At 40.8% G+C, this 21,761-nt stretch overlaps 1 protein-coding gene across 1 annotated transcript; it reads right to left on the bottom strand.

The window, feature by feature from the left end:
- Positions 1 to 165: 165 nt before the first annotated feature.
- Positions 166 to 17,061, bottom strand: ankrd28b (ankyrin repeat domain 28b). Its single transcript, XM_037074708.1, has 28 exons — positions 17,035 to 17,061; positions 12,601 to 12,684; positions 11,954 to 12,032; positions 11,019 to 11,089; positions 10,713 to 10,913; positions 9,306 to 9,393; positions 8,916 to 9,058; positions 8,494 to 8,706; positions 8,062 to 8,140; positions 7,833 to 7,947; positions 7,362 to 7,444; positions 7,150 to 7,213; positions 6,963 to 7,031; positions 6,723 to 6,863; positions 6,435 to 6,546; positions 6,307 to 6,333; positions 5,600 to 5,674; positions 5,308 to 5,509; positions 5,096 to 5,183; positions 4,893 to 5,010; positions 4,364 to 4,583; positions 3,964 to 4,051; positions 3,788 to 3,871; positions 3,537 to 3,682; positions 3,349 to 3,431; positions 3,124 to 3,206; positions 2,864 to 2,955; positions 166 to 1,787 (listed from the first exon to the last, which is right to left on the bottom strand). The coding sequence occupies exons 1-28, from the start codon at positions 17,059 to 17,061 to the stop codon at positions 1,504 to 1,506; spliced, it is 3,159 nt and encodes a 1,052-aa protein (XP_036930603.1). The 3' UTR covers positions 166 to 1,503.
- Positions 17,062 to 21,761: the final 4,700 nt, after the last annotated feature.

The raw sequence follows: 21,761 nt of genomic DNA, 5'->3' as shown, positions 1-21,761 counted from the left end.
AATTATCTTCTCCTATCTTAAGTCATTTGTTTTGAAAAATAGGCGGTGTGTCACTTGTCATAGGTAATGACAAACGTTACATGTCAAAATGTCAATGATCAAAACCGCTTCATATGTCATGTATTGAACAGAATCAAAAGACAATACTCCATAAAAAGACTCACGTTGATTATTAAATAACTCATTTCTTTATTACTCATAAAATATACAGCAATCTCAGTACTGAAAGAACTCATTGGAGCATTGAATTCACAGTCATAATTTCTATATACATGCTAGTTTCATCCCTCTTCAAGAAAAAAAAAAACGAAAAGAAAAAAATAATCTTTTCCGTTCTAATGAAGCTAGCGAATGTATTGTACATATTTCCAGTTGAAAGGATTTTTTTAACAGACAGAAAAAGCGAGTTCTGAATCATGGCGGAAACAAGTGGCTTCTTTTTTTTGAAGTTAAAGCAAGCAAAACCCGTCAACAAACATTGACTATTATAAGAGCAAAAATATCGTTAAAACAGAAGAAAATCAAACGCCGTCTTGTCATTGGTTTACAGTGTTTCTTGTCACAAAGCTCAGCCTCAGATACCTCGATACTGGATCAGTGCTTCTTAGAAATTACTTACCTAGTGCGCATCACTGTACTTTCACAGCTGCCTCTACAAACCCATCTCTTCTCAGTAACTAAATGAAGGCACAAAATGAACACATAAATAGGAACCGAAAGTACACAAATAATTTATTCTTGAAAGACTAAACCGCAATGAACAGGTCAATATACAAAGGTAAGGTAGATCAACTTAAAAATAACCTGGTGAACATATCAAATGTTTTTTTTTAAATTACTCAGGTCAGCAAATCAGATTTTTTTTCTTCTAGAGGATAAAGAGTTTAAGACATGAACAAGGGTATATTAAAATTTTCAGTCTCAAAAAATAAATGATTTTCCCCCCGTATGACTACAGACTTGAAGGACAAGTGCATTCTGACAAATGTAGTGTGCGATTATCAACCTTTTTTAAACTCATCAAGAAATTTCACAAATGAAAACTGGCTCCTTTGCCCCACTTGCTTAACCAATAAACCCAAAAATTATCAATCTCATTTACACAGCTAAAATTGGGTTAAAATGCATCCATGTCTTTTGGTCCCTGTCGGTTTAGCTCTCTGTGAAGTGCTACCATCCCTCTTCAGCATGTTATTGCTGCACAAAAAGTCGCTGTCTGCCCAACAAGTGCAGTTTGTTGCACTCGAGAAGTCAGTGTTGGTAAAGCAGCGGTTACTGAGGTCCAGTATCAGCTGAAGGACACCTGGTGCTGGATGAGGTCGGGATGAGTGTGTGCCAGCCTGCTGCACCTCCTCCCTTCTCTTTGCTCTCCGGTGGGGGCGGGGGACTCTTAAGGCTCCTGTGGGGGCTTTCGTCTTCTTCTGCCCTCCCAAGCTGGCGGTGGGTGATTTTTAAGACACAGTGTGCGTGTGTGTTTATGCATTTATCGCCTCCTCCTGTCCATCAGTACGTCTCGGAATCCGAGTCATTGAGCTCCTCGTCCTTGTAGAAGCCGTCGTGATGGCTGACATTGTTGAAGCTGCAGTAGGAGCTGTGCTCGCCGCGCAACACCGGCAGGCTGTCGAACGTGACGCTTTTGGAGGGGCTGGTGGTGTAGTGGTTAATGGCACTGAATGGGAGGGTAGGTGCCGGGGTGCAGGGGGACACAGGCATCATGGTGGCCAGGATTAGGGCTAGGCAGTCTGCCACATCTTTGTTGGGGGCGCAAGCCAAGGCGGGTGTGTAACCTGAAACAACAACAGTGTTACATTTTTTATAAAAGTCATACACAGTTTAAATGATTCAACAGTAATTACATTAACAGGACAAGCGATGTGCCTGTAGAACTATCAATACTATTCTTTAGTGATTAATCTGTGAATCTGAGCATTTTCTGAAAAATCATGTCGTCCATGAAATGTCTAATATTGTAATAAAGGCCTCTAAAAATCCCTGAAGCCCAAGGTGATTTATGAAATCGAGTTTTTTTTTTCCCAGCTGTCCTTGAGTTTATATCACAAAAGACAAAACCTCATCTCTTGGTATTCGTATGAGAAAAATCGGTTACAATTAGTTATTCCAGATCAAATTCTATCCAGATTTTACTTCTTTACCTGTCAGGAATCCTAAATAAACTTCATCCACAACACTGGCTGCCAAGTCCGCTTATTGTAAGGGACTTTGGGCTCGTTTTAATGGAAAGCTGCTCATTAAATATTGCTGGTAGCAAGCTGTCTTTTTGGGCTCATTTCTCAAGGGTAGTTGCGTCTTTTGGTAACTCCCATGTCTCCCGTCTCTACTGTCTAATGCCTTATTTGTCATGCATATCATGCAGATCTTCTTTAACATGAAGTTTACACTCGTGGTAATGTGATGTTTGATATAAGAGTTATTATAGTCTTGAAATCCTTTGTATTGGGTTATATAACTTTGTAGCTGTTACAGGTAATATATTGCTGTTACCCCAATAATGTTGACTTGATATACTTGATCACTGTATTATATGCAACTTCTGTACTTTAAATGTCAGTTATTCATGTATTAACTATCTAATTTAAAATGTAAAAATCTGGTTGCTTGTGTCTCTCACAAGATCTGGCAATACTGCAAATGGCTAAAAATTCTCAAGAGGGCAATTATATGAAATTGGAAAATAAAAGCAGCCTAAAAGACATTTCCAGGGGAATATCTTATTTACGGTAGCCAATCATTTCTGATTCCGCTTTGTCTTTTAGGATACATGTTTAGGTGGCACTTTGTAAAGTAGCCCAAAATACAAGAGAGCAGTTGGTTCATAGTTAAAAGAAAAATGGAATGAATTTACCGTTTTCATCGACTGCAAGTACGCTAGCTCCCTTTGCGAGCAGCTCTTGCACCACCACAGTTAGACCGTTTCTTGCAGCCACGTGTAGAGGCCTTCAAAGAAAGATGAAAACAAAGATGAGCTCAGAGGCGAGTCAATATTTTACAAATTGTAGCTCTACATTAATAATTAAGATCTCCACAGTAATCCACCACCATTACCACTCCATTCAATTGCTCAGACACAGCAAGAGACGCTAATGTAATAGAAGTGATACATACGTCTGTAAGGCGGCGTTAGTGGCATTTATGAGGTTTCTGTCTGTAATCTTCTCCAATATCAACAAGGCACTGGTTTCATGTCCCTGTGGAGAACAGCAACAGCACAGTGAATATTAAAAACAATATAGTAGTGTAACATAGTATTTCAACTAATACTTGCATGAACATAGTGTACATTTGCTGTTGTAGCATGTAAGAACAGTGCCACCATAAGTGAATACCAACCTTACTGCAGGCGAGATGAAGAGCAGTATTCTTCACAGCATCCTGCAGAGTGAGATCTGCTTTCGCACTGCTCACCAGCAGCTCTGAACAGTGAGAATGAGAAGGTGAAATGCAGAAAAAAAACCAGACTTAAATCAAAACAGTGCTCATTACGTCCCAATGTAATACATTTAGTGAAGCGTTCGTACCAACGGCGTTGGTCTGGCCATTTTCAGCAGCCATCATGAGTGGGGTTTTCCCTGCGGCATCGACACTGTTGACCTGAGAGTTGTGGCTCAGCAACAGCTGGAGACACTCCACATGGTCGGTGAAGGCTGCTGCATGTAGTGGGGTCCTGCAAAAATAACAGAAGCAACAAGGCTTACTTTCTTAATCAAACAGTCGTTATATGAAGTCTTTGGCCGAATGAGGCTGCAATTTTTGTTGGACTTGTGTTTACCGATTTTTACTGTCTTTGGCATTGACAATGGTAGGGCCCAGAGTGTCTATCAGCATCTCAGCAGCACCTTCGTTGTCATGGATCCTAATTAAAAGGAAAAAGAGCACAATTATTTCCTCTGCTAGCAATTCTGTCCCCACTCGCATTGATCGAAACCAGACAGCTTGAGATCTTACACAGCACAGTGGAGGGGGCTGAAAGAATTGCCTTCGGCCTTGTGAAAAACCTCTTGTTCCAGCAAAACCTCCACACACGTATCGTGACCTGCGGAGAGAAAGCATTTACCACGTAAGCCTTCACCTCGAGGTGCTCACAATCATGGCTCTCTACAACCATTGGTCCTCATCAACATGTGTCAAAATTTTGCTCCTGGTGCGAAAGGAAATAGCATGAAAGAAGTGCATAAAGAACCAGCATTCAAAATGAAGTTGTCCATGCCCATCTTAAACAAGTGCTCATTTTTCCTTTCTTGGAAGCTTGCCTGTATCTAAGTGCATACATTACTGCAATCAGATGTACATCTCCATTACTGTGTTTATCTTTTTTTAAAGAGGTCTTTAGCCCTCATCTCTGTACCATTGTAGCAGGCCCAGTGCAGTGGGGTGTAGCCTTGGTTGTCTGTTAAGACAGGGAGTGTTTCCACTGATTGGGCAGCATGCAGCAGGCCTCCCAGTACCCCAATGTGTCCACACGCTGCCGCCAGGTGGACTGGTGTGCGCCCTTTACAGTCTCGCACCAGGAAGTTGGCGCTGTGCTGAAGCAAGGCCTCCACGCATTCCTCGTGGCCCGTCACCGCCTGTGGCAAGGAAACAGTAGAGGTTAGTGTTATTACTGTTGACTGTGTTTTGAATGGTGATGCGTTTCAAATGATTTAATGGCAGCTGACTAGTGTTTAGGGGGGGTTACAATACAGAGTTACAAATGAGGTGACTAGTTGCTATTGGGCAGAAAAAGGCATATTTGTGTATTTATGCCTTGCTCAGCAAGACCTCTAACATACAAACAATCACAGTGAAAAATGATAATGGTGGAGTGGAAACATTAAACATTTATTTTGGTAGGAAATACCACACAAAATCTAAAAACAAAAAGAAAACCTCCTTACTCCTCTATGTAGAGCCGTCCTGCCCCATTTATCTTTGGCTTCTACACTGGCTCCCTTATTTAGCAAAGAATACACACAATCTGTGTGTCCACTCAAGACCGACAGCATCAGGGGGGTTCTAAGAGAAAACAGATACAATGTCAGCAAGTACTTAAAAACATGAGCGTGGAGAAAAGACACAACCCCAAACAAAATGCACTTACTGTCCATTCCCATCTTGAATGTCGACTGCACTTTGTAGATCAGCATTTCCAATCAGCAAACGCAGACATTCTGAATGACCATTAGTAGCTGCAGGGAAAGAAGACACATGGATTCAGCATACTCGAACAATGATTTTTAAAAAAAAACAAAAAACAAAAAAAAAAATCCACAATCCTCAGACCATTGAATAAAATCCAGCAAAGGTCCATACCTGCAGCATGGATGGGGGTTCGCTTCAAAGTGAAGTCTTTGACCAGGATGGAGGCTCCCTGGTTGATTAGGACGTCCACACACTCTACGTGGCCCTTAAAGGCAGCCAGGTCCAGGGGTGTGCGCCCTTGGCTGTTTCTTACATCCAGATCCAGCAGAGACTGTACCAGAACCTCCATGGCATGGTGGTGACCATGGTATGCCTGAAAGAAATCCAAAATAATTAACACAATTATGCTGAGCATTGGAGACGTAATGAGGATAATAGATTAAGCATGATACACGTTACTCACAGCAAGGTGCAGAGGGCTCACAGGGGCTCGGACATCGGAGTCATTCAGGATGTCCGTCCCTGAGGTTTCCATCAACTGAACAAAGCGGGTAGACAGGTTAGAACCTACCTAGATGTAGATGGCATTGTGGCATACTCTGAAGGCAAAAGTCAGGCAGATGAGCCCCACAGTTTGAGAACAGATTGCATCTCAGTCATGCAGATCACAACCATCTGAGTGATTAATGTGTGCCTACTACTGTAATACTTCAAGTGGAAGGTTTTCATGTTTTATTTTAAGAGCTGGTGTCACAGTGAAAAAGATATTGCAATATACCTAAACAAATAACCAAAAAAACCTTCAGAGGTTTTCATAATTGCTTGAAGTTTCTATGATGTTGTTTGGTACCTCAAACAACATGCTGCCTGGAAACTTCAGCAGCAGCAGCACAGAAAAAATGCAAACTGGCAGCCAGAGACTAGGCATTCTCCAGATAGAGTTCACAAACCAAACAATGTCACTCCCCAGTTGTGTCATTGCACACCACCACACAACGCTAAGTCACAGCAACGAGCTTTGATTGAAAATCAGCTTCACTTTGTTTTTTGCTCCAGCACCTGTACATTTTTTTTCAATGTGTGTGTGCCCTACACTGTTTGTTTGTGGCCAACTCTACCTACATTTCAAAACTACAAACAGAAACAAGAAAAAAGTTCAATTCAACTCACCACATCTAGAGGTGTTTCACTTGCAATCTGTAATAGAGAGTGGGGGAACCAGCAATGCATTAAACATCATTACATGCAGTAATACACAAATAAGAAGATGCAAATTGTTATCTGCCATTGGTTCTCACCAGCTCCAGACAGAGGCGATGTCCGTACGCCGAGGCGTAGTGCACAGCGTTGTAGCCCTGATTGTCCCGGATCCCTGGATTTGCATCATTTCGCAGTAAATATTCCAGGCACCTGCAGACACAACAAAGAGACTGTAGTCAAGGAAACAACACCATCTCTTCAGTCTTGAATTAGTCAGCATAACCAATAACTGAGCTTTTATTCATGAAACCATTCAAACACAAGCTACCTCCCACACAGCCACGAGAACACCCTTAAAGCAACTGAATATTCAAAGTATTACTGACTTTCCATCTGTGTCAGAGGCAGCAGCATAGTGGAGAGGAGTGCAGCCCCGCTCGTCTAGGTCGTTGACACTGGCCCCAGAGCCCACCAGAGCAAACAGGCACTGGTAGTTACAGTTGGCAGCAGCATAGTGCAGAGGGGTCCTGGAAAAGCAAACAGAGCTCAGTTCCCTGTCCACGTTAGAACAAGAAACAAGGAGAGAATAAAGTCTATATCCAAATCCATCAGTAAATGCTACAAACCTGCCAAAGCTGTCCTTCCTATTAAAGTCTGCCCCCGTGTTGAGGAGAAGATTGAGACATTCTAGATTTCTGTGGGGTTTAGGGAGATTTAGAAGATGATGAACTGATAAATCTAATGACATTTTCTGTGTTACACATCTGCATCTCAGTTAATATTAAACATATTATTTAGTTGTCCTCTACTCACCCTCCGGCAGCTGCGGCATGTAAACAGGTCCTTCCAAAGTCGTCAGGAGTATCAATATCAAATCCTGCAACAGAGAAAAAAATATTAACAAAATCCTGCAAAGTGTACATGATGTACTGTTGTATATACTGTATATTACCTATATCTCAATCATTAAAATACAACACTTGTGTCATTCTGTACAATAACTGGTTGAGTTAGCGCTTGCTCACCTGAAGACAGGAGCTTTCGGCAGCAGTCAGAGAATCCACTGAGAGCAGCCAAATGCAGCGGGAACATACCATGAACCCCTCGTCTGAAAAAGACACAACCATGTTGATTTATTCAGTATCACTGGTGCTTAACTAGGACATGATAGCACAATTTTCATACAAAATAATAGGTATCATGTATATGTAACTGTACAAAAAATAAATTAAGATGTTTTGAGATCATTATGAAATGTGAGTGAAGTGTCCATGCAGGCAAAAAAAAATACAAAGGATATGAAGGAAGAGATTGGGCTGGAATTACTTAGTGACTTAATTTAATTCTTATGTGATGCTCCTGATGCGAACACAGTTTATTGGATTTTAGACTTTTTAAGGACCAGAAGAAAACTCAATTGCATGTCCACTTTGGAAAGCCTTAGAAACATGCAGCTCCTCACGATGTGCTGAAAAAGGACAGGCAGGCTCACTCACTTAGCCGTGTCAGCTCTGTTGGTGATGAGGGTGTTGATGAGAAGCTCGTGTCCATATCGAGCTGCGATGTGCAGTGGTGTATTTCCATTCTTGTCTTCACAGTCAATCTCAGCACCTTTGGCAAAAAAACAAACAAACTAAGCACTTAATCGTTGTTACACTGAGAAGCACTTTTACAGTCCAGCATGAGAAATAAAGTCAGCAAGGCTGAATTTTTCAAGGTACCCACCATTCTCAATGATTGCTTGAGATCTAGAAAATCTCCCGTGGATGGCTGTCATGTGGAGGGGAGTCTTACCATCTTTACTCTGGAGTAAAAGAAAAACATTGTGGCGTCACAACATAGTAAGAGAAGTAATAAAACTGGATTTCTGACATCTATCATCTATAGAAAATAAGGGACATTACATTAATACAGAGACAAAGGCTTTGCATTCACACACAAGCAACACGGTGTGACTGCTTAAACACAAATACTCAGTTTTTGTTGAGACAGTTAACAGTAATGGTGTGATTATTTTCTGTTCATGACATAACTGTATCTGGGAGGGGAGTGCCAGTTATTAAGTAACATCTTCAGATCCCAGATCAAAATGAGTCATCTTTTTTCCAACTTATCAGTTTGAAGCTGTGAAAGGAAATATTCTGTTTTTAAACTCACCTTGATGTTTACGTCAGCCCCGTTGCAAACAAGTAGCTCCAGACATAGCGCCCCGTGGCGTGACGCGGCGGTAAAATGGAGAGGTGCGAAGCCCTTCTCGTTCACCTGGTTAACGTTAGCTCCGCACTCAATGAGTTCGTTCACCACGACATCCTGCCCGTTGTAGCAGGCCACGTGGAGGGGTGTGTTGCCATACGCATTGGGCTCATTGATCTAGACGCCGAGATAAACAGGAAGTAGTCAGGACGCCATCAAGACAAACTTAACAGTCTTTTAACACATAACATAAAAAGCTGCCCAGTCATTATCTAAACCATGTGAAGTGCATTGGGACATAATATGTTTTATAATATTTCTGTTCTCTCTATAAGATCTAACAGTGTCTGCAGTCTGAGGACAATAAGCTTGTGGGTGGAACTTACATCCACCCCCAAGTCCAGGAGGTATTTGACAACGCTTATCATTCCACTGGAGGCTGCAGCATGTAGGGGGGTGTAAGATTTCTTATCTTTGCAGGCCACCTCGGCTCCATGAGATGCCAGCAGCTTCACCACCTCTATGTGCCCTGAAGACAAACACAGAATGATTTAATGAGAAGGATATCCTTACAACATATCAACTATTTTATTCGAATTAGAACATGAGTTTTCATTTTTGCCATTTAAAACCTTTTTAACATTTTGATGCCTTTAAAAAAATACATGTTTAACTACATCATGGAGATTTTTCCTGTGCACAAAATGAGAGGAACTCGTAAAGCTGCTTAGAAAAGTAATAATATGATGTGAAAATCCCTGTGGCTGTTTTATTACCCATGTAAGCTGCCCAGTGGATTGCACGCCGGTCCCTCTTGTCAAAGGCATTGATGTTTGCTCCTCTGGAGAGCAGAAGCCTCACCATCTAACAGCAGAATCAGAGAAAAAAATCAAATCAATTTAATCTCATGAATCAGATCAGCCTCAAAAAGACTACGAAGTCTTTTGTAAATTGCTTAGCAAATGTGGGCTGAAACACTTTTGGATATTTTGCATACACTCAATACAGGTAAATCAACAGGACACAGTGTACCTACTACACATTAGAGCCCTTGTACAGACAACAGGTGAGTATTCTAACCCTGGATGTCTGAACAGCTTTTATGCACTTGATTTGCATCAACATTTCATTAGACATCTCGACATGTCCACCTTTAAGATAACTCATTTGTATGAGAGTTTATGACTGGCAATGAATCATTTGCATACAGGCACGTGAGTAGAGAAGTAGTGAGTGTCCTTAAACGTGTCCGCAGTTTTTGACTGTCTGACAGAAATGTGTCAATGTGTAATTTTCTAAAAAAGCTGTTCATCACTGTTCACTGGACAGCAGTTTTATTGTTTTATGAGCTGCAGCTTCTCCAACTTAAGTGACTGTCCCAGGGTATAGATTTGTATAACTGACTTCCAGATCAGAAGTCTGATTATTATCACCTTATCAAAACTCCAATACAAAAGAAGCTTCAATATTTGTCTAAATAAAAGAACAAAATGTTTTTGTTTTTTTTAACTAAGATTTGAGGGAGAAACAACCAATGCTAAAAGAAAGAGGGACACATGACAACATGTTGCTCAAACTCATGCATTGTGTTTATAAGCCACATACATAATAATACATGATGTGGTTGTGGTTATTGCTGGCCTACCTGCTGCTAGTAGTATGTATCCAGCAAAGCTATAAGGGGATTGTTTCACTTCTTAAAATGGCCAAAAACACAGCCATTGTTCAGTAGTTCTGTATTGCAATGCCTACTGTGTTAACACATCTAAGAGTCGTGCAGAAACACTTCCTTTCAGCAAGAGGAGAAGATCAGGAGCTTACGTCAACAGCCAGGTTAGTATAACCTACATCATATTACATGCTACATCAAGCCTGGTGTGATGGTTTGCTGAAAAGAACTTTGCATACATGGCTCTCTAGAGAGGAGAATAACACTTAACCCATCAATATAAGCGATGTTGAAGTGGCTACACCCCTTTAAAAGGACAGGACAGACTGTACAGCAACATGGTCAACACTGACCTTTACAGTTAGAACATGTTTTGTTTCCAATAGTAATTGATATTCAGAAGTACTGCCATTTCTATCCATTAAGGCCAAACTAAATCAATACTAACGATATTAAAAGCACTTCCGTCAGTGGCTCAAAGCTGAACCAAACAACACTTTAGGCTTGATATTACCTCCAGATGCCCGCTGAAGGCTGCATGGTGCAGCGCAGTCCGGCCCGCTCTGTCTGACACATTCACATTGCTGAGCAGTGGGACGAGGGCTTCGGCGCAGCGAACTGCCTTGTTTGCTGCGGCTATATGAAGCGGCGTCTGCCAGTTCTTGTCTCGGGCGTTTACATCTGCAGAGTGTTTGAGCAACACCTGGACAGCATCCTGCGAGAAGTCGTCACATGTAGGTTCAAGTTGCATAGCGTTTAGATTTGTTAAAAAACAGTGCTCAACAGTGTGTTACCCAGAATCAGAGCAATATTCACATACCTCACTGCAGGAGGCCACAGCCCGGTGCAGAGGAGTGAGCCACTTGTTATCTTTGGCATTTACTCTGGCACCTACAAGTCAGAGGACACTGGCTGTCAGGTTGTGTATGGTCATACAGTTATGTGACATCAAATGCAATTTTGCTACAAAAATACAAGTCCAGTTTTGTAACATCTCCATCTGCATAAGCACAAGAACTGAGCAGACTGCATAGGGTGCATGTGGTACATGTAGAGGTATTTTACATTATTGGCTGCAGATGCACCATCTGGCCAAACAGGCATAATAATATCTGAGTGTCCCATTTGAAATATGTAGGGCTGACTCAAATGCTTTGAAACTTCTACCATTGCCATGGTAATACTGCTTCACCGAAAAAACAAGGACCGATAAAGAGAGTGAGAAAAGAGAGCAAAGAGCTGTGACGAGTGTGAGCTGAACAGTTGACGAAGCCCCCCCCCCCCCCCGCAAAAAAAGGTATTTCGGACAACCCTAGACATATGTCATTAAGCTCTCAGACGGGATAATGTTGGTGATTGTTTGCCGCTCCCTTCAATAATAAGAAACCAGAGAAACCAGTATGTCAGGAGCTCCATTGTGAGGAAATGTGATGTCTTTTAAGGTGATTTTCAAAGGCTTAAAGTGATGAAGACACCACAAAGCGCCAAGAGGAACTTGAAGTTCCACCTTCCCAAACTAGTAAAATGAATTTGGCCATGTGTTATATATTAACAATATTAAAATTTAAACATGCACAAATTGCGACACCAGTTACACAATTTCTGCTCTTTCATGTGATGAACAGATTAACAGATGACATATTTCCTAGATACTCTTTCCGCATGCTTGAGAAACACTCATTATTTATGTATAGCATTAAACCAGTATCTGTTTCCTAAACTATTTGACTTTCAGTCCCCTTTTGAAACCCATACCTGAAAGAATCAGCAGCTCTATAATTTCTGCATCTCCAAGATAGGAAGCAGCATGCAGTGGAGTTCGCTTCTCATTGTCCTGCAACAAGTCAACAGAAAAACATTAGTAAGACTTAGCAGAAACACAACAGTTTTCATTTAGATATAACTCAAAGTGTTCTTATTTTCTTGATTCAGGTCAATATGGTCCTGTATGCTGTGACGTTAAAACCACAATTAACTGTATTTATCTTCACTTATTATCTATCTATTCTAACACTACATTGCCAGAAAGGAGAAATATCCACAGCCACAGAAATCACTATACACATCAAAGTGCGTTTTTATGCAAATCCAGTAACTTGAAGAGCCTTCCAGTGAAAGACAAGCAAGTACAAACTAGCCGTATTTTGCAACAAACACCCCCACCACAGCAGTAACGTTGAGGAATGCAATAAAATAAGCAGAGCCAGATCATGTCGTGGGAACTGTTAAAACAAAACGATGTGCTTTTTGTACTCAGCAACTCTTAACAGAGTTATATGAGGCCTTTCAAGGACAATCTTACATCAGGGGTTTAAAATTCAATGATGATGGGGTGTTTTCTAAAATATAGCAAGAATATGAGGAAACAGATGCAGAGGTTAGTGAGAGTCTGTTGGGATTACCTGCGCGTTTACATCCTCTTTTTTGAATATGAGCGAGCGTACTTCATCTGGGTCCACATTGAAGATAGCTTTCAGCAAAGCAGGCTGTAAAAGAGAAAGGCTGTGTCAAAAACAACTGAATTTCAAGGCTTTTCTGGATAACACGCAACACTGTCTCAGACTTTCATGGCGTACAACATAAAACTTTGCTTGTTGGACTTGAAAGAGCAACAATATGAGCCAAATTTGAGAAAACAATAATCATGCGGACCTTTGAGACCTTAGACTTTACAGAGACTTCATGATCCTCGTCCTCAAGCACTACAATACACACGCGACTCATTTGCACAGAGGTTACACAATCATATTGCTTCATGCCGCTAAAAAAGTCCCTAAATATTCTTGTTTAGTCGTTTAAAAAGGGACAGACTGAAGCAAAGCTGTCAGTACAGACATTAAAATGTATATTCAACAAAATGATGACTCCAAAATCAGATGAATGATGGAGGCAGACTGTCAGGTTTGACATGCCACGTGCTAAGCTTAGCTCTGTGTTTGCAGTCTGCTGGCAAGAAAAGCCATGACTATCCCATGGCACAGAGAGATGTACCACAATCTCTGAATGAATACATGTCCAGTGTTGTGCTCCAATTCCAAATGACTGATGTGCTGTCCATCATCAGATCTCCAGAGAGATCTTAAAAATTTAGCATGACCAGCTTCCTGTGACTGTCTTCAACAGAGGCAGAATAAAAGGAATACATCCACAGCTGGTACAGATTCCCATATCCAACATGACAGGTTGCAAGAATGAAAGTTTCCAGAGTAAAGCCACATTAAAGGTGAAAACTGTTGAAGTTCTTGTTGATGTCTGACTCTTACGGATCCTGACATTCCTGTCTGGACTTCTTAAAAAGCAGTTAAGCTGGCCACGCCTTCCTTAGGGGTGTGTACACAGGGAAAGTATTTCTGTCAAGTGTGAACTTTGGCTGTGCTTCCATACAAGCAATATAGTGTATATGACATGATATTTTTTCTTATTTCCACTTTGCACAACAACAAAAAAAATCTGACTGCCAAGGCCAACAGTGTTTTTAAAATATGTAACTAAAACCATATTAAATATTCAATACAATATTTACTCTGCTGCAGGTAGCTGAAGTTATTGGTTGCAACACTGTAGCAGAAATTTTGCCAACACTTCCTGTAAGACAGACTCTCAACACTTGAAATGTCTCTGAACAGTGTGCTAGAACTGAGAACTACATGTTCCACCACAGTGGACTAAAAAAAACTTGACAGACCATCTCAAATATCGAGTCCCTGTACCTGCCCACATCTTCAGCACCATTACAACCTTAAGTGATAACTTTATTATACGGCTGCAGCTGGAATTTATGCAAATATTCCTGCTATTGACCACCAGTTAGTATAAATCACTCACTTGTTGGTTAAACATGATTTTGCCACACCATAAATGGCAGGTTTGAATTACAAAGGGGTCAATGTAGCGTAACCACATTCTTGTTCACGTTGGAAAGCCTGGTCTGACAGAAAACAGCAAGCAGGCAGTTTTTCTCTACTCAAATGTTTGTTATTAACCACCAGTGTGGCATCTCTATGAACTTATCATACTGATGTGGAAACAATGTTGAAATAAATCCAGTAAGCAGAAACTGTATAATTAAATGTGCTTTACGTGTCACGCTGGCCAGTTATAACAGTGCTGCACTCCCCTATCTGATCCACCATAACGCCAGCAGAGAGTCTTTGATCAGGCAGTTTTCCACTGCCTGTGGGAGGAGGCTGGCATGGATGGGGAGAACAGTGAGGGCAGGGGATCCCTTCCAGAGGCTGCAACTGGTTACCCATGAAAGACCCAGATGGAACATTCCTGGCTTCCACAAAAACTTAACTCTTCCCTGACTTCAGGCATGTTTAAAACAAACAAACAAATTAATGTAGGCTTAAAGCTGCAAAGACCCAGTTAAAAAAACAAAACAATAAAACACTTTCCCAAAAGTTATAACTTTAATCTTGTGTGTCAAAGGGGCTATTATCAAGCTCTATGGATAGACCAATAATCAGCCCGGATATTTATCGATATCCCCCCCCGTCCGAATTACTGGTATAAAATAAATGAATATTCGACAATGTGCGCCCATTTATCCAAAATAAAATGTAAGAGGAAGAAGCAGGGGCAAAAGATAATACTTTCACAAGTAATACCTGTGAAATGCGGGCAAAAATTTAATGTTGTGTGTCCAACCAATTGTCAAGCACCTCCATTACATGTGATCAATGATGACCTTTAAATGGGCAATGGCACACATGTATCCAAAATAAAGCATTAAGATGAAGAGGCAAAAAGGTCCTGTTACAAAAGAGTCAGCATGTTTTACAATCACCTGCTGGTATGACCTTTTATTGTATTTATCTCGCTTGCATATGAACATGCATATGGTAAGAATGATGAAGCATGCAGAGTGCATTTGTTCATTAAGGCTTCATCCCTCATTTAACCCAACAGACTGCCCCGCTAGCTAATTAGCTAATGTGCATTTGTGTAAATCGGAGGAAGAAAAGGGGGAAGAGGAAGAAGTAAAAGAAAAGCTTTCCCCTCCAGCTGCCAAAATAATTTGTACATGATGTCCTGTATGCAAATCCAACATTGTAAGAACTATTGTGGTTGATAAAATAAAAATCTGTTTGAATAATTTACTATGGATAATTCAAGGTACACATGGTGACATTCCTACTGACTTACATGGAAACCAACAGATAAGATAAGCTATGCCTTTGCACACATTTAAACCACATGACAAATTTTTGCAGTAGTAGTGATGCTCAAAAAAGCCTTTAGAATAAGCAAAACAAATTCTACCATTGCCATTAAGGGGACAAAGACGTGCACAGCTGCTTTTATAAAACATTACACAATCCCCTCATTCAGTTACTATAATGTCCATGAAAATCTGCAGGGCACAACCGTGCTTTAGACTAACTGGGGATAAATTCAGGCGAACAAACAGACACTTGTGCTATACTGTTTCATTTTGACCATTTCTGTGAAAAGGAAGGACAAATCTGCATCTTGTTGTTTTCAGTTCCCCAGTCCTGCACGACTGGTGCAGGAGATTTTCTATGCTTCTCTGGCTGCTCGACTGTGTGCACCTCCCCTCCTCACACGAGCCAGCCTAGTTAATACCATCACCATGGAGACAGCTCTTTGGCAACTCCGCCGGCTCACATGAGCCCAGGTACACGATCGTTCAAGCACACGCACAATGAAACACACTTGCACGTTCATATGTTACAAGAATAGCAGGCATGTTGTCCAAAACGCACACTGCTTGAATGATAAGGGAATGCTATTCTGGTTTGCACAAGTAGGTGGCAAGTGTTTAATATAGTTAGAGGACAAACGTCTGATAGTGTCAGATCACTTCATGCATTTATCATAACCATTACACAGCAGTTAAATACTGGATTTATACTATAAAAAAAGGGCACAAATAAACGCATTCTGGTTAACATCTACTTAGTAAATAGGTATTAGAAAAGGTTGCATTATTAGCAAGATCCACAATGCAGAAAATATGTGAGGATTGTGATCAAGGAAGTAACTGTAACACTGTTACAAGCACACTTTATTTAATAAACAAGAAGTGGATCAAGAAGCTGAAGAGGGCACAAAGGCCTCTGACAGACCCCAACTTTAACCACAAAGCAGTGGTGTTTGGACATGATTAAACAATTAGTTTGGTGAACTACATCATTATGTATTTGTTGACATGTTAGTCAACGACATAGCTATCATAAAACCTCACCAGCTGAGGAAGCACAACATAAAGATGTCACAACCATCCAGTTGTCACAGTAACGTCACAATCAACAGATCCTTTTGATTGTTATGATAATCCCCACCCCCCCAACACACACAAAAACAGACAAACACACACTACATTAAAGGGATTTTATGGCTATCACTGAATCATAGAATCACTTGGAAGCGACAGCTAAAGCCCTAAAGTGTATTGTTAAGTCACAACATGCTAACTAGTCGTTTCCCAAGTGAGCAGCTATCAGCATTTCTCGCAGGGTCTGGCTAACTGCTGGGGATAAACACAGTATCATTAGCTGGCTACAACTCAACAACCGCTTCAGCATGTGTCTCAATGTAAATGTGAAGCTCTTATTATAGCCAGAAACATGACTCTAAATGAGATTTAACAAACAGTGCTGAAGTCGACATGTACATGTTAACAAACGATTCAACACCCAGCTCTGAAACGGTCTGTTTAAAGATTAAGTAGATGCTTCCGTTTCGGAGAATTGCTGGAGAAACTCGAATTACATTCCGCTGGCGAATGTTGAAATCGGGGTAGCTAGCTCACGTTAGCCAGACAACAGTAGCTCAAAATCGGGTCCGCTTTTGGCACAATGACCGCTTACCTGGTCTCGAATTTTGAGAACCACCATATTTCTGGGATTTTAATTGTTCTCATGCAGATTCATAAAGGGATATCTGTCTCCTTCCGATTAGCAGTGTTTGATCTTGGTAGCTCTCCCGCTGGTCTGCTGGAGGCCTTTGCGCGACGCTAGCTTAGCTCTCTTGCTAGCTTCCTAACCTGATGGCATGGAAGCAGAGGAGTAGCGGAAACTCCATAACATTGCCGCCACCATAATTCGCCCCCCAGAAACACGCGACCCCATTGGTCCGACGCTCTGCACGTCCCAGTAAGGGGGTTTATGATTGGTTGTTGCTAACAGCGCTCTATGACAGACGCACCGTGCTGAATATTGCATCGATGTTGAGATATTTTATAACCAAAGATTTTAACCTTTTAGCTGGCATACATTTAATTAACATTGTACAACAGCCATACTGCTGTCTCTTTAATAATTATATATAGCTCTTTTTAGTGGTCTCTCCGGTAACAGCAGGTTATTTTTCTATTTACATGCCGTGACTCATCCTGAAGTTGCACAAAAAGCGAGAACCATGCTACCAGAGGCTGAGAGCGGCTCTGTAGAGCCACTAGGGGTAAATCATTATTTCTATTTCAGTATTCTCTTAGGAGGAAAATTTCTTTGCGGACAGACGGTCACGAACTCACTCTTCCCCACAAACGTAGCGATACCACGCTAACATGAAAATGTAACCCTGCAAAATAGTTAATTGTGGAAGTTATTAAGTCAGTTTTTGTTGCACAGATATTGCCATCTGAAGAAGTGATATGTTTGAATGTAAAAATGTTAAAGATACAGGCCACAGACTTTGACACCTGTTGACCCTTAACCACTAATTTAAATTAGTGAGAAAAAGAGGAATCTTCTTCAACAACAACAACAAAAACTATATACAGAACATTTTTAAACTTTATTGTAGGTCATACACAGTATGTCAGTAGCCCATACAGTAGGCTATACAATGCACATATACGGTACACATCACCAGGCCCTTCCTTCTACCTTTGCCACCTCGTCTTGAGATCTCATATCTTTATTATAGTAGCAGCTCTAAGTGTCAAAACTGTTATAAACACCAGTTTAAGTATTCATTTCCCCTAAATTATGGGGGCTAAAGAAGGGGTAAATATTTATTTTTAATTTTTGCTCCTACTAGCTTGTATACAAAATGTTTAAAGTGCCATCTACTCTGGGAATGTCATAGGCTATTATTTCAGAGAAAAGTTGATTTTGTTAAACCCCCATGTTGGTGGGTTTTTAATCCAGAGTGCGTTGCAGGTCCTGTGACCTAACACCTAAAAGTGGGGGAATATGGCCCTCTAGTGACTTACTCTTCAACTACAAGCATGTTTTAAAAGTAGTTGATGTGCATCAAATGGAAAAAAAAGAGCCTGAATGACAAATGCAAAAACAGCATGGGAATTAGTAGGAATCCAAGTGTCAATATCTGTTTGTCATTATGTCATTTAGGCATCAAACAGCATTATTTAAACCATCTGTAATCCCTGTGATAAAACTGATAATCAAATTCAAAAACAGCAGCAATTTCTGATCATCCATACATGTTTATAAACTCTTATTCAGCCTAGACCTAAATCTGCTGAAATTAATGATGGAATGCATTAATGATCGTGGAAATAATGCTGTCTGTTCTTTAAAGGTTGAATCGCTCATGGAATTTTACAGCCACAAAAGCTGACGATGGAGGACAGTAATTTCCTCTGTATGGTGAAAATACCACTCACAGGACTGGCAGGAATGACGTTATTGAAGAGTGCCAAAAGGCTTGGGGACAAAACTGCCTGTTTATGATGTACTCTCTGAGTCACAGGCTGTTACAGACAGTACATTGAGTTTCAGAAGTCAACAGAGTGGCAATTCAGGAACAGAAGATCCACTGCTGCTATACATTACTGCAAGGAAAGAATTGTATAAGCTACTGTCCATCAGCTCATATTGTGAAAAGCGATTTGTTTGTTTTTTTGCATACATTAAACAAGAATAGTGGTAGAAGCACAATGCTGAATAGAGAATCTAGTTTAGTGTACAATATAAATCTTAATTCCTCCCTACAGCAACTTACTGGCAATAACCTGAGCAAGCGGCTACTATGAATCGGATACTGTGTGGCTGCACAGAGATGATTACTCCTTATGATTACCCTCCACCAAGTGGCATTTGTGCCATTAAGAAATTAAAAAACGCAGTATGGCAACGAAGGTTCATTTTTGTTAGTGAAGGCGGGTAGTGGGGGTCCTGTGAAAGAATGTGGGTTATGCTCACCAGGCAACTTTCCAGGGTAGTCTCACATTTCAAGGCTTTGGATACAAAGAGAAGAGAAGGGGAGTAGGTTGTGGCTGATATGTTGATGATTTTCGGTGTAGGTTGGTTGCCTTTGCTGGGGGTAATCCTCCTGGATTTGTCCCTAAGCCCCCTGAAGGCCACAGTTACCTCCGCGGAAACACTTTCTCACTGGGGAGGCAGAGGTGGAGAAGGGTTCCCACAAATTAAATTAAGAGGAGAAGCAGCAGCGAAAGGAGTAAACGCATAGATGGAGAAAACAGATGCACACTCACATACCTCCACCCCTCTTTAAAACTGCACCCTGACCCTGTGTTTACACCCTTCTTGTTTACAGGATCCCTTGTGTGCACGCGTGTGTGTGAAAGAGAGTTTGGAGAAAAATTAAGATTAGCATGAACTGTCTGGAAACTATTTAAGCATGCATTTGCTATAGCCTTGAAACAATAATATAAAAACAACGTGATAGTAGCTGCTTATTGTACTTCTGGATATTGCATGTTTACTACACATTATTTCTGATGTGGCATTGGCCCCATATTCAAGAAGTGCAGGTAGGAGGACTATACAAAGGTGCCGTAATGCAGTAACACTTATGGAAATGATAAAAGATAGATTCCAAATAGTCATATAAATGCACCTATGTGGCATTTATGCAGTTTTTGTGAAGAAGCCGTGCTGGAATGTCAAATGCTTTCGTACGCAGTCCTTTATTAGGGGTTAGGGGTTATTCAATCATTAGAAAAAAAAGAGACTTCATCAACATGTGTTGCTCTCTCATAGAAAACCACTAGGAGGTGTCCATCCACTACTTGAGTACAGACAGGTTTATAAAAAGGTGAGTCCCGTTACTCACCCTTAGTCACAGTGGAGATGACATTGATAAATAAACTTAGTTTAACTTTTAAACACTTTTTGGGACAGCTGTTTTACTGCAGTGAAGTTGCTCACACCAGCCAATGAAAAACAATTAAACATGCTGACAATTATAGATGTCTGAATATTAATGGGCACTGCACAGCTTATGACATTCTTCGCTGACCAACTATCTGAGAAATGACATGGTCCTTAGTGCCCAGGTGCCAGCTGTGGCATCCTGCACAGCGGTGAGACAGCCACAATGACATGCATGCAGGATCATCTCTCAGATTCTGCGATGCTGGGCTGTGCCCCTGTCTGTTCAGCCGTCGGAATGAGGGATAGCAAACAGCTGGACAGTCGGGGTCCTTGGATGAAAGTGGTGTCACCCACTGGGTCATTCCCAGCTGCTGGAGGACAGTGGCAAAATGGGAGGAGAATTCATCGTTTCCCACCACTGATCCTGCAAGTGTTGATGTGGAGCAAGAGACCATTAATCAGCAGATAAACCCAACTCTTCCTCTCATACTGTTTCCTAAAAATCAGAGCAAGGGTAAGGATAATTCGACGTAAAACAAAAAGAAGTCAAAATATTTTGAGACGCATTCAACTCTATGCTAAACTGCATGGAGACAAACACTTATGTTGAGAAGTTATGTTGTAAACAAGTCAACAGAGAGGATGGAAGTACATTGTGCTTCCTCTGTAGGGGAGACGTTTGTCCTCTGGGCCAAACAGTAAACTAAGGAGAGGTTCTGAAAAATGCTTTGAAGTGACATATAAAAATGTGAGACCGTGGACAGCTGTAGATTTATGACGATGACAAATCTGCTTATAATCTGAACTAATCACACTGGCCTTGTTCCTGGTTGGGATGAAAGCTTCTCCTGTTTTTCTTTTCTTTTCTTTCTTTCTTTTTTAAACAAAATTCCTGTCACTAAGCAGGACATGTTACCAGAAGAGTGGAAAAAAAATCCAGTTGTTAAAGGTGCATTATGTAGCTTGGGAAATTAACTGTAAATCGCAGAGAAAGCTCTTCGTCAACCATTTTCTAAGCCTAAACAAACTTAATATCTTAATTTCTTTGACGGAATAAACTGAATAAACAAACTGACCTGAATGGACAACACAATTTCCTACAGTTTTACTTTGTTTATGTGTGGCGGACCCTGCCACCTCCCTAGATTCACACTGTTCTGGGGATGTTTTTGTCCTCTGAGAGCAGCTTGTTTATTCAGTTATAGAAATGAGTGTGTTATTTCCTCTGATACCCGAGTTTAAATTTCTTCTTCAAAATTGTATAATGCCCCTTTAAGTTTACAGCTTATTCCCTCATAGGGGCCCGTCATGCAGTTGCCATTTACCCCATATATATATATATATATATATATATATATATATATATATATATATATATATATATATATATATATATATATATATATATATATTTTATCACTGGCATTACAAATCCTTCAAACCTAAACTGGTAGCAACACCAATTTAGTGAAGTCCCAGCAAATGGCAGTGACTGGTGTGCCCAATAGATG

This window comes from Acanthopagrus latus, chromosome 17 (genome assembly GCF_904848185.1).
Source record: "Acanthopagrus latus isolate v.2019 chromosome 17, fAcaLat1.1, whole genome shotgun sequence".
Classification (NCBI taxonomy): Eukaryota; Metazoa; Chordata; class Actinopteri; order Spariformes; family Sparidae; genus Acanthopagrus; species Acanthopagrus latus.
This window is presented reverse-complemented; position numbering and strand designations above follow the sequence as displayed.

Bases quoted from the DNA above. Each gene is read 5' to 3' on its own strand.
- ankrd28b (XM_037074708.1), bottom strand. From the start codon at position 17,061: ATGGTGGTTCTCAAAATTCGAGACCAG. The intron at 5,675-6,306 runs GTGAGTTGAATT...CGCTTTGTTCAG, and splicing joins GTGAAACACCTCTAGATGTG to TTGATGGAAACCTCAGGGAC. The intron at 5,011-5,095 runs GTAAGTGCATTT...GTTTTCTCTTAG, and splicing joins ATTCAAGATGGGAATGGACA to AACCCCCCTGATGCTGTCGG.